General features: G+C 40.8%; 1 protein-coding gene across 1 annotated transcript; it reads left to right on the top strand.

The window, feature by feature from the left end:
* Positions 1 to 9146: 9146 nt before the first annotated feature.
* Positions 9147 to 13448, top strand: LOC118411657 (polycystic kidney disease protein 1-like 2). Its single transcript, XM_035814135.1, has 6 exons — positions 9147 to 9555; positions 10115 to 10373; positions 10754 to 10849; positions 11412 to 11599; positions 12086 to 12157; positions 13161 to 13448. The coding sequence occupies exons 1-6, from the start codon at positions 9265 to 9267 to the stop codon at positions 13446 to 13448; spliced, it is 1194 nt and encodes a 397-aa protein (XP_035670028.1). The 5' UTR covers positions 9147 to 9264.
* Positions 13449 to 13713: the final 265 nt, after the last annotated feature.

The following is a 13713-nucleotide window of genomic DNA, read 5'->3' as shown; positions in this document are numbered from 1 at the left end:
CGGAATGCGTTTTCTTTATCAATAGAAAATTGACCAAAGATATTGATGTTATAAACTGTAGCTACATCCTGCATTTCAGATCTCGATGAGTGCACAAAGAACAATGCCGCTTGTCCTCAAGGATCTACCTGCGTAAATACACCTGGTGGATACGGATGCACCTACTGCTCACCTACTGTAAACATTCTGGGTGGAGGAACACGAATCGCGCGCAGTAGGGCCTTTACACTGAACAGTCGATTCAACGTTTCTGCAAACTGCATTGAGAAACGTGTTGGGTACAAATGGGAGTTTATTCCACCCAGTGGATCACAGTGGCAAGTTCTTACCGATGTTGTTTCCACAAAATCAGACCTCCTGGTTCCTTCCAGAACGCTCCAGTATGGTCTATACCTGTTTAGGCTAACTGTGATTATGACTGAAACAAATACAGGAGCTGTAGTATCGGGTATAAGTCATAACACATCGGTGAGCATCACGCCCTCCCCTCTCGTTGCTGGAATTTTGGGAGGGGCCAGAAGGCAGGTTGGAGTTGGTGAATTTACCATAGATGCGGCCACGCTGTCATCGGATCCGGACGGCATCACATCAAGGAGCGCGGACCTGGACTATCGCTGGTCTTGTGATCTTATCAGTAAGTAATGCTTATTGATTAAGATTTACTACAATTGATTGACATAACAGGGGATTATCGCATTTTCAATAGATCAACCTTGAGACTGTAAAGTTTGATCCACTCACACCAGGAAGGACTCCTAATCTTTTCAATAAGTGTGGTGCTTGCAAGTTCGGGGGTGTCTGTCCTCAAACTGTGACCAACACAGGGCCTCCGTTTAACGTCCTCTATGAGGGACGGCCCTAACTGAAGCTTGGTACTCATTTGTACCGGCAACAGACACACACTAGATAAGTAGCACATCAGCGGATTCGAACCCATAATCTCTGAGTTTTCGACCAAACATCCCGCTACAGCATTGATGCTAAATTTGTGTACATAATGCAGCTTAGTCTCATTCTTTAGGAAGATATTTACCACATTACGTGTACTCATATGTATTTCTATTTTACTATACAATAGCGTATTTTTTTTCAGATGGAGTTTGCCCTATATTGAATGGAGGCGGCGATGGTCTCCTTACAGTAAATACCAACCGGGATTCACTTAACTCTGAGCTGACGTTTACTGTGGAGGTGTCTGCACCAAACAGGGTCAGTGCTTCTGCGAGACAGGTTATAGAGGTGGTTCCTTCGACGATTCCACAGTCATCAATCATGTGAGTATGCAATTATTAATTCATTGTTTCAACGATTGTATTTATAGCTGAATACACTATGGGTGCAAATGTAATCATTTTGTTTGCATGTACAAGCGTTACCTGGTCTGCAATAGGTAATGATTTCAATGGGATTTTTAGCAGCCTCTTTGCCAACTTTGAATTTTGGGCTTTAAAAATTGAAACTGCAGAGAGTCAGAACGACAGGGAAAGGGGGGGGGGGCTGTAAGATTCATTTTGGGCTAAAGTGTGATTAGTAGAAGTCAGTTTTAAGCAGAAGTGTTCCATTTTTGCACATGGGTGATTTTGGAACAGTCTATAGTTGCATGGTTGAGGGAGATGGCTGAAATATGCTGTATTTGCTCTCAAGTAAATGTCGGCCTTTCTAGTCTTAATTTGTTTCTGTAATTTTTTTCTACAGTTGTGACTCAACCTACGGAACCTGCGGCCCCAAAATCAACTCCGGAGAAAGGTTGAGACTGTCCGTGCTGTGTAGCAACTGTCGAGCAGATCCCAACAACTACAGGTACAATTGGACATTGGTGCAGACACAGGGAGTGGCTACGACTTGGACAGACGAAGACTGGAGGAAAAACATACTGAATGACAGAAGTCAAGACTACGTGACGTTCAGGGCAGAGATTTTCGATCCGGTATGTAACTTTCTATGAATCAACATTGAATATGACCACAGAATTGATACATAAGATTTTCCTTAGCTACTAGCAAGGTAGACTTATTTTCCATATTCTGGCTGTCCTCTAATTTTTGCCACCCTTTTGCTCTATAGGACCATTTATCTGCAGTTGGTCTTGTTTTGCGTCGTAAAAGATCATGCCAATGTCCTAGAAGTCTACAAATTCTCTGTGTATATGATTAACACATTATCCTTTATCCCAAACAGCAAGGCCAGTTCACTGTGACATCTATAGTGACGGACAGTAACACAGGAGAGTCTGGTTCTGCCGAGTACTCTTTCACAGTTAATCACCCACCAACTGTAGGGACCTGTGGGGTTCACAAGTTAGGCAACCCAGACGAATTCTTTGAGATACAGTGTCAAGGTAATGGAAATATTTTATGGTCAAAGCCGTTGTAACAGGTCGGTCGATAATTCGTTTTTGCATTATTACCTTCAAGTTGTCAATTTTTCATTATCAATTTTAAGTCTGCGTTGGGTGACTTTTCAATGCCAGTTGAGATTACCACCAACACTTAAGGTGGACTCTCACTGCACTTGGGAAACCGGTGCGGCACTACGGGTTCGTTCACTGCGGCACTGCTTTGTTATTTTCGCGATATTAAATAACTTGGACATTGTGTAATACGTCTAAGTATGACTTAGAAGAAAATTCGTTCTTTATCTCTGAAATTCGTTGAGTCATCTACGAACCCCGCAGTGCCGTACCTGTGCCCAAAGTGCAGTGCGAGTCCACCTTTTGTTTTTCATGTAGACAATGATACATTGCTTACTAGGCTTCAGCGATCCGGATCAACCTCTGCGCTATGACTTTGAGTATACGGAAGCGGAAGTCAAAGTTGCTTGCATCAATTCGACCTCCAGACCCAACCAATATCTTCTATACAGCGGACCAGTAAGTTCCATACATTCATACACTTATTTATAATATATAGTTGTAGTAGACCTTACTAAATTCGTACTTTTGTTGTGTCAGAAAATCAGAAAAGATCTTTCTGTTTCGTATGGTAACATAACTGCACGTGTGTTCAGTTTTTGTCTTCTTGTTTTTGGTGGCAATTTTTAAACTGAACTGAACATTAGGTGGCGTGTTTAGAGATCGGGATTGGCGATTGGCTAGGCACAATTTTAGTTCAATAAATTTTATTGGGTTAAATGCGATTACGATTTGCAAAATAGCAGTTACTTAAACATGTGGATATTGCTTTGGAAACTATCAGACTATTTTTCATCAGTGACACTGCCATCTGAAACGTCTAACCGTTTTTGTGATTGTGTAAATGATATTTGGCTTACATTGATGTCTATTAGTAACCTTCATTGACATAAATACGATTTCTCATCAACCAGTCTTCCAGCACCCCTCCTATCAGACTACCTATAGGAGATCCAGACATGAACTATGAGCTGGAGATCGTCATCCGTGTGTCAGATGTTCTCGGTGCTTTCAGCGTCACAAGGGTCACAACGAATGTGAGAGTGCAATTCTTAATGTGCATTAAATAGTATCCTAGTATCCAATCATTTTAGTTGCTTTGTGTCTTTCGTCCGTTCCATGAAAGGAAGAGGACAAAAGAGACCTGCAGCTAAAATGTTGAAGGAAACCAGGCTGATTCACAGTATAGAAAATGAAGATGATTTATGCATATTTGCTGACATATTGGAGTGTCTGCTTTCAATTGGCAAGTAACAAAACACCGCATTCTGAATGTGCTTGGCGCTTTTAAGGGTCTTGAAAGTCTGTTTGATTTATATATGTGGTTCACTACACCACTAGTTCTAAGTATTGCAGTTCAGTTAAATGTTAATATCCACAGCTTTGATAAATATTCTACAATTATTCAGGTAAGACCACCGGAAAATGTTGAAGAGTTTGTAGACACTGTTCTAGATGACGTGGACGTCGAAAACGTACAACAGACTACGTCATCAATCGCTAGCGCGGCGTCTGTGCTGAACGTCGTCAACGGAACCGACGTCGGCAATACAACAGAGGCATACACTAAAGTAAGGAGACGAAATACATTTAAATATTGTGTAAATGTTTCGTCCATGTCGAATATGATATCAGTCCATGTTTTGTTTGACAGCCTACTTTGTCTAATTATTTAGTAGCCCTAAATCGCTCTATTAATTTAATGCAAGTTTCCATATCAAAGGTCTAACATACATTTGCATAATTCCACCAGGTGCCATTATACCGCCACCTCCAAAAATGTTGTTATGTAGGCCTTCTCAAGATTGGCTTCAACACGTAAATATCTGAACTGTGTTACATTTAGGATATTTAACATTCGGTGTTCAAGACAATCTTGGAAAGACCTCTATACCATCGTTTGAACCTGGTGGAATTATGATAGTCGATGTTACCTACAAGAAAAATGAAAACATGCTGTAGAAAAAAAAATAGCAGTGACAAAACACATCCTAAACGTTCTTGATTATGATGTTATCCAATGTAAGATAGATTGTTCACCATTGCACCATCCTTTTAGGCACGTGATCGGATGGTGCAAATTCTGGAGCAGGTGCAGGTGCAGGACGTGCAGCAGGTGAAACAGGTGTCAGGCACGCTGGAACACGTGACCAACAAGGCGGAAGAACTGTCGGATGACTCTCAGGTGAGTTGATTTCGTGTGCAAGATAAGTGATCTGAAGCTTGAAACAATGCTGAAATACTATGACTCATATTCGTAACGTGACGCCACAGAAGCAGTGAGTTGTTCATTTCTTGACAAAGACAGGACTGTGGTAAATCAGTCCAGAAGATCAATTTTTGTGTTGCAAATTGCAGTTTAACTCAAAACAAAATTACTTCTACCGACTCAGATGAACTTTCAAGTTAATTCTGAAAGGTGGTTGCTAGCTTCGTGCGAAGCAATTTAGAAAGAAGATATATAATAGTAGCAGGTCATCCATTTAGCATTCCTGGTAACCAAAATGAAAACCAATTGGAGAAACATAGCTACAACAAACATTCTTATTCGATATAGTCACTACCTGAAGCAATACTACCCTTGATTTGCTGACATATTATGTGTGCCCGTATAGGTAAGGGCGGCTGACACTTTAAAGACGTTAGGAGAAGTGTTGACGACTGAGGCATCAGAGATTGGAACGGAGGAGCTGGAAGGCATAGCGGCTCACTTGGTCACAGGTAATAGTACAGTATTACCCTGGTGTGAAAAATTGCTTTAAATTGAGAGAACCGCGAAGATGTCCAGGATGAAAATTTGCATGGCACATGACGCTTGTAATAGAACCAATAAAACTTGTTCATTATCAAGCAAGTAAACTTATGACAGTGATTGAATAAGACGATAGTTTACGCAGTCCGTTTTCTATTTCAGGTGCTGTAAACATTCTGGACGCTTCCAGTCAAAGCGTGGACAGAGGGAGGTCTGAGGCCCAACTGACAAACAAGACTACAGACTTCCAAAAGGTGACACTGAAATCTATTTCCCACATATGGTAGTCTACCCACTTTTGATGGCCAACACGCATTACATTATCAATAGCATCGTTGCAGTTAAGATGAGTGGGTGATAGTTCTTCTGCATTCCATAGGAGCCACAAGCCATCACTCAACTTGGGCAGTGGATTGTGCATGTATGAAGTTTTATTTAAAAAGAGCCACTTTTGTCCCACACTCATATATAGACTAGTCTCCGTTGCAGTCTTCAAAGCGGAGCTGGTTTTAATGGGGGGGGGGGGTGTTGGTTCGCGATTTTCAACATTGGCTAGGTTCTCTTGTGCCGGGAAAGGGCATTTGCCGAAGAAGGGTGTTTGCCGTGAAAGGGAGTTTTGTTCCGTTTGAAAAAATAAATCGCTCCCCCCCCCCATAAAAACCAGCCCCTTCGAAGACTGCAACGGAGTCTAATTATAGTCGAATGCTTAAAGATGGTGGAGATTGTGTAACTAGGTTAACAAGATGAAGAGTTATTCAATTCTGCTTTAATTTTGTATTTTTTTTATTTCTTACATACAAACAGAACAAGCAGGCAACCACCACCGCCTTCGACACAATAGACGAGTTGTCCTTCACAACGGTTTCGAGGAAGAACCGAGACGAGAAGCCGACTCTGTTCCAGGCTAAGGAGTTCCTGATGTCCTTGGCGAGGTCCAGCTGTGACGGACTCGGGACGCGGGTAATACAGACCCAGGAAGATACGAGGGCGTACTTTGAAATCCCAGAGAACTTCACGTCGAAGCTTTGTCTCAACGGAAGTGTCGTATCCCAGGTATGTACGTTTAAGTTTGAATACTCATAAAATGAGACACAAGGAATTTAGAATATCATGAATGAATAACTCAACAACCTTCCACGGTATTCCCAAAGTACAAATCTTACACATTTAGTGTTTATGTCCCATTTCTCGCGATATCTGTCCAAACCACGCGTGAACTCAACTTTATTATCATGCGAAGTCGAGATGGAGCTTTACAACAAAACATAATCATATTCTTTAAGATTAAGGCTCAGAACTGTATCCAAAAGTTACTACAGAGCGAGAGTCGATGTAAGAAAAACGTCCTGCATTTCTGGCAATTAGTGAAACTCATTTGTTGCTTAGATGCTGTGTGTTTTATCTTTCAGACTTACTTTGCACCACGAAATCCTTTTGAGTACGGAAATAATGCCAATGATGCCAGAACCCCAGTTCTGGGACTTTCTGTCCTCGGCGAAAGACAGAAAGTCCTTGTTACCAACCTTCAGGAAGACGAACGTATCGAGTTTATCAGCCCCATAACTCTGGAGAATCCAATAGTTGTGAACGGCACGGCGACGTCATCTAACAGCAGACTAATATCGGTAAGATATAGGAGTTGTATTTTACACAAGTAGTGTAGTCTCACCTGCTTCTACCTTTAGAGTACTACAATTTCACTTTAAGTATGTGTGAATTATTAATATGGCAAACCAACACTACATGCGAGACAGAGGGTTATTTAGCATTTCATTTTATTTCATTTTACCAGGTAACATCATTCAGACTACAGTCTGCTTTTCAAGAGCCCCTGAACACATACAGATACATATAACATACAGTAACTGGCAACTACACACATAACGTAGGGAAAAGGCAGCAATGTCCTGCTAACAGTAGTATTGTATCATTCCGTTCTGAAAAGCTGTTAGTGTTGTCCGTTTTCTCTGTTCGGCAGATAGCCTATTCTTGTTGTTGTGTAGTTATGGATCGTTATGCAATCCTTTTTTAAAAACATCCCTTTTCTCTTCTTTGGTCCACCAGTTACACAATTTCAACACGACAGAACCAGGTGTTGCTCTCTACATCCGCGTCATCCCTGACGTCACCAGTAATGACGTCAACGTCACGTTAAAGGCTTACCTGAAACGTGGTGCGGTGGTCTCACCTGTTGACTACAGCCATCATGCTACTCTAACAGATAATGGTGTCACCACACATCCGTACACGTGGTTCCTGGACCAGGAAGCTTTAAACACCGCGAGTGAACGAGAAGAGTGGGCAATTGGTAAGTGAACAAACTGTTGACATGTATCTTAAAGATCTGTCCTTCAGAGTGCATTTTGCCTAAATAATGAGGACAGTACTAATCCACAGCATTTTATAATATTGCCAATGCAGACATTTTCGCGGTGGTTTAATGTTTGCGGTTTTCACGGTGGCCGCTTCACTGCGAACTGAAAACCACTGCGAACATTTTTCCATGGCAGTAAGAGACTACAGTGCATGGTGCTGCCGCGAAATTAAAACCACCGCGAAAAGTCCTTTTTCCCGCTACCGCGAAATTAAATCCCCGCGAACTTAAATACATTTACAGTAGGTCACTCAAACACATGACATATATGTAACTGAAAAACAGACTTGGCCGACTGGCTGAATAAAAGTTTAAATCTTGAACTATGCGGCTCCAGATGTCTTTCTGAGGGACGACTGCAGTGTGCAAGATGTCGGTAGCTTAAGGTAACCGACAAAGAGAGAAATATCGACAGACATCAATTATACAAATTACATAATTTGTATAATCAATAAGTGTTATTATAGCTTATTGTCAGATGATAAGAATTTCAGTCTTACGACATTTGGCAGCTACATATACGTTAATGGAACAGTATCAGATATAAATCAGGCAAATTAAGATCTCATTTACATAATTAATGAGGTAATGCTACAATAGCTTTCTTTGCATAGAATGCCATATATGAGGACCTCGATTGTATAATCAATAAGAAACATATACAATAGATCATTGTTCTAACGAGTCCTACATGTTAAAATGTAGGCCTCCAGCGGGTTCCAACCACTGACGAGAACGGACAGACGTCAGACTCCAGCGTTCGCTACACCATGAGCATCACAGCCTCCAAATGTCTCTTCTTCAACGAAACGTCAAATCTTTGGACCGACAGGGGCTGTGAGGTGGTTTATATTTATATACTTGTATTTTGTATCCCTATCTACTGATTCTATTATCAATTTATTTCGTTAGACAAGCATTCACGCAACATCTGTTGTATGAATTTTGAACCTTTTGAAATTTGGAAAATATTTACAACATCATATCTGGAAGCCATGCATTTCAACATAATATCTGTATCTGCAGTTACGTTTTTAATAAAAAATTCAAGCTATCACGTTCATTCATTCATATTGTCAAAACTTTTCATAATTTTTTCAAGGTCGGTCCCCAGACGACCGATGAGCAGCTCCACTGTATCTGTGACCACCTGACAGCCTTTGCTGGTTTTGTTGCGCCGAACCCGCTGGACTTGGGCAGTTCCTTCACTTTTGACCTTGACAGAAGTCTGATAGCCCTGGTGACCGTGTGCGTCGTGATGGCCTTGTACATCGTGGCTGTCTTCATCGTGAGAGGCTTAGATGACGGACAAAGGGTTTGAATATCTCCGTTTTCTTCTAGGAAATGATTAACAAGACCTTGGGCATTCAATAGCAAGACATGTGATGTAATGGTTATTGTAATAGAAATATATAGTGTTTGCTTCTGAAGGTATTTTAGCCATTTAAATGCCAAACTGTCTATGATCCAGATAATGCTGTAGCATTTCCGATAGAGTTCTAACAGAAAATGGACACCATGACGAAAATTACCAAGTCAACCAGAATTACTAGTCTGTGTAACACAAACTCTGCTGTCCAGGCCTGTAACTTGTCCCTCCCCGTCTAGGGAGCCGGTCGGATGCTGGACGGGCCACTATAAGCGAGATTTAATCAGGCTACCGAATCGCTACTTGTAATAAAAGGTTTTTCCAGTGATGTCTATCATTTTATTGATATACCTGTTGTAATGTTGCAGCGAAGAAAAATTGTACACAGACGTCAGCGGGAGAGAGAACAAAGGGTTCAACAACAGAGAAAATCCAAGACTGGAAAAAGTTTTCTATCAGAACATCTGTGGATATCTGTGGTGAAACTTCCCTCTAGCCACTTCACCCGTGTGCAGAGGATATCCTGTTGTCTGTCCCTCCTCATGTCCTTCATGTTAGTCAACATCATGTTCTACCGGGGAGACAGGAACTTCGTACCCAGGGTTACCGGAGGGAGGGTCCAACTGGAGCAACTGTTCAGCTGGGACACGGTAAGTTCTGTTTAGATTTGTTTCCAAAGAATTTTAGTCTAAATGACTTCGGGATGTAATCTCCATCTGCTTGATCTGTTATTTTGAACGGACCTTCTAAAAGTATCAAGCTTATTTTGTTTCCATAGCCTAGAAAGGAGAACCAAAAAATATCCGAGTACAATTGTCTCATTCCCAAATGCCAGACGGTTCTATCGTCTACACAGGCCATTTACTTGGTGGCATAGTACAGAATGTGAACACGGGTACAAGAGGAGTAAGATAAATTGGCCTAAAACCTCAATAAACTCATTCTAAAAGAAGATATAAACACGACAAAAAGGCATCTGGGTATTGGACCACTTTTGTGCCAAATCGCAAGTCACTTGGCCCAGAAATAAAAGAGATTAATCGATTTAAAGATTTTACAGGAAAAGAAGTAGAAGAAAAAGAAACACCAGGAAAAGAAATATATTTAACCCATACTTGTGGTATGGTTGAAATATAACAAATAGTATATAACATATCAATAATGATCCATAATAATTCCCAATATACCTTTATTTTTCTAATTTTTCAGTTCATCATCGGCCTGGAGAGTTCCCTGATCGCCTTACCAATCAACGTCATCGTCGTGGTGCTTTTCCGTTACGCCGGGCCACGTCACGACACGTCATCGCCAGCAAACGGGTCCCACCCGAAGGGCAAGAACAACTACGTCACTACGCGGAAGGATCGAGTCTTGAATCTACCCCGTTACCTGCCCGCACCCGGAGGTAACGGCACGGAGTACACTGCAGATCCTTCCGCGCACATCGAAAAGCTCACAAAACAAGGAGGTAATAAGCTTCATACTTGACACTTATGATTTATCATTCTGACACTTTGTAGCAGAAAGAAACGCATCGCATACTCAATGGATAAAAGCTTGTTTTGGTGAACTGAACGTTTTATGCAGGTTTCCATCACAGATGTATTTTCTGCTCAGATCTTATGTACAACCAATGGTTTTCAATGGGTTGGCAAGTAGCTGATTCTTTCTCGTCTGATTCGTCTCCATACTAGATTTTAATATTGCATTGAGTTCTATTAACTTTTTTTAAAGACTAGCTACGTACTGTATCTTGCTGGTAGAGCCACTCTGAACTCAGTTCATTGCAAATGACAGTTGTAAACATACCAGGCCGGCACTGTAAACTTCTTGTCTTCTGCTTTTCAGCTCTGAAAAAATCCAATGGCAGAGAGAAACACGGCTCGAAGGTTGCCGTGAGTGAGAAACCGTACCGCCCGTTGCCCTGGTGGAGCGTTATCGTAGGTGAGGCGTACAACCGGCAATTTTAACTGAATTGTGGTGTTGGTTTCGATCTGTGCGTTTGTTGTTTCTTGCGTGTTTTGCATATCTATTTCAAAATTACAAAGTGAGCGAATGTGAGAAAGAAATAGTTTAACTGGAGACTTAAAGGTTAGGAAAGCTAATTTGGCGTGAGTTTTTTTGTCGCAGTCGAAAGATTCATTAGTCATGTTGGAATAAAACTAGAAAAATATTCTTCTTTCAGTGACAGTTTGAAGGCATACACATGTACCTCAATTTTAAATGTCTTCGCAATACATCCTCTTCACGGAGTTTCTACGCAAGTCTTGTACCTATAGTCTCATACTCTCGCAAGACTATGTCACTCGGTGAACAAGATGTACTGTGAAGGCTCATGTAGTTACATGTAACATATCTAACATATTTTCCCTACAGCTTGGTTCCTGGTTGCTGCCATAGTTATAGTATCCGGTGCCTTTACTGTCCTGTACGGTAATGATTATGGCAGGTCCCAGACCTGGCTCATGTATTTACATGTAACATATCTAACCTATTTTCCCTACAGCCTGGTTCCTGGTTGCTGCCATAGTTATAGTATCCGGTGCCTTTACTGTCCTGTACGGTAATGACTACGGCAGGGCCAAGTCTCAAGCCTGGCTCTTGGCCTTCGTCATCTCCTTCCTGACTGACTTCATCCTTCTTCAACCGGTCAAGTTGATTCTGGTCATCATCTTCTTCAAGCTAGTTACCAAGGTAAGGACGATACTCAATGAAATAATCTTTACTACTTATAACGTGTAATTTCCAGACCCTTAGTTACGATTCTGTCATTAGGAAAAGCTAAGTCGTAAGGAAATTTACATAATTACTATCTATAAAAAAGGTACAAAGACGCACTTCTTTATCTTTATTATTCAATAATACGTAGCAAGTTGGATATGATTCATTCTTTATGATCATTTTGGAACAAAGTAGACGTTGGCATTGAAAGTACCACCAGAAAAACGGCGGTTCTAGTGCTAGACATGATGTGCGTATGTGATATAAGCTGTGGATAGTATCATTGTATTAAATTTGGATACGGTGCACTACCGTTATCTATCGGTAGGTGGCTCCCTAGCTCCACCGAGCCAGACTAAAACTGGGAATATTTTTCTCACTCACCTCCTGTTTTCTTTAGCTTGATGAGTTATCATGAGGCTAAACATTTATGCTTTATTCTTTTCATTGTCATTTCAGAAAACTAAACCGTCACCAGAAACTGTTTCCAACATACAGCTTCGAATGGATGATTTGATCAAAACAGAATGGGTAAGGTTTATAAAATCTGCTCAAATGGATTCTCTTATTTCTGAAAATAGTTTCATCAGGTTGCATTGGTAGATCATAGTACATAAGAGTTTTCTTTAACAACATTTTTCCCACCTGCTGACGTTTCGATGTCTGTCAGACATCTTCCTCTTATGTTTTCGTATTTTCTTTTAGCTATGTGACTGACTGGCTATTTGTTGTGTTATATACGTACTGCATTGTAGTAGAATAACTGTGGCTTAAACTTAAAACAAAACGTAATGCAACACAATGCAGAAAGAAAAGCGCTGCAATTAACATTTATCGTTAGTCTCCAAATAAATTTTTTTGGAGGAGGATCTTTCCAGTGGCGTGCCTTGTTTGGCAGACCCTAGCCCAATATTGATCATTTACGTAATACATATATAAAAATACAGTAATTCCTGTTGCAAATGATTTTCTTAAGTTTTTGTTAATTTTGTCTAGAATAGATAAGCTCTTTTTTTTACAGCTGTTGCTTTATTCTACCGCCGTTTTTATTCAGCTTGTTTGAATCAATTATGTTTTGTTAATCATTATTTTTATTCAACTTCTGCATATAAAACCTAAATTATGGCTTCCAACATTTTAATTTGACCTCTGATCTCCCACCTTCACCCTAAGTCACCTCAGTTGTTTTTGTTACTTTTCTGTTTACTTATTGTACAAGATTTGTTGCTTATGTTTTGTTTTTATTGTGTATGAATTTTAGGACACCAGGAAGAATAGTGATACTTGATTTAGTATCACTAATGGTGATCCAAATAAAACAAACAAAAACAAGCAAGCAAACAAACTGTCACCATTCCAGTACAGTTCTGACTTGTTCACATTGTACTGCAGTATAGGTGTCGCTGCTTACAGATGGAGTAAACCAGTCAGAATAATCCCGAAGAAGGTGACAGAAGGTCACCGAAACGTCAGCGGAAATAAAGCAAATGCTGTGTAAATAGTCTCCATTTTCCTTTGTTTGTCTTGTTGACAGGAACGAAGGAGAAGATACCTGCTTCGGATGGACCATGACCGCCGTTTGAGACGACCAGCAGCCGGACCGAGGTACGTCGTCACTGCCAACAGATCATTTGGCGACGGCGGCAAGTCGGGAAGCCGCCAGGAACAACACATAACCGGTATCATCCGGTACCAGAACCGGTATCATCCGCCTCCGCGTCACACGCGCATCAACACATCCAACCCAATGTTTGTCAACGTGAAGGATTCTAAACAGCACAACATGCGCCAATACGAGTCTCTCGTGCCCCGGCGTAGATAAATTTGTAGGGCACGAGGGCCCTCTTTGACAATTTGAAAAGACTGGTAGGTTTGGTTACGGGCATAGATAATGATGTTTGTGGTTTCCTTAAATGAGGGTCTTCTTATTTTTTTTCTCCAAACATTTTGACATATTTCAAACAACTAATCTATCATCACCAACCTATCAGTCTTCGGGGACTTAAATCGGACTCCTTTTTGTAGTATTTGTAAATTTTCTATGCTGTTTTATGTATTCTTGTAATATGTACTCATGTAGAACTAGT

Source organism: Branchiostoma floridae, chromosome 3, assembly GCF_000003815.2.
Source record: "Branchiostoma floridae strain S238N-H82 chromosome 3, Bfl_VNyyK, whole genome shotgun sequence".
NCBI lineage: Eukaryota > Metazoa > Chordata > Leptocardii > Amphioxiformes > Branchiostomatidae > Branchiostoma > Branchiostoma floridae.
This window is presented reverse-complemented; position numbering and strand designations above follow the sequence as displayed.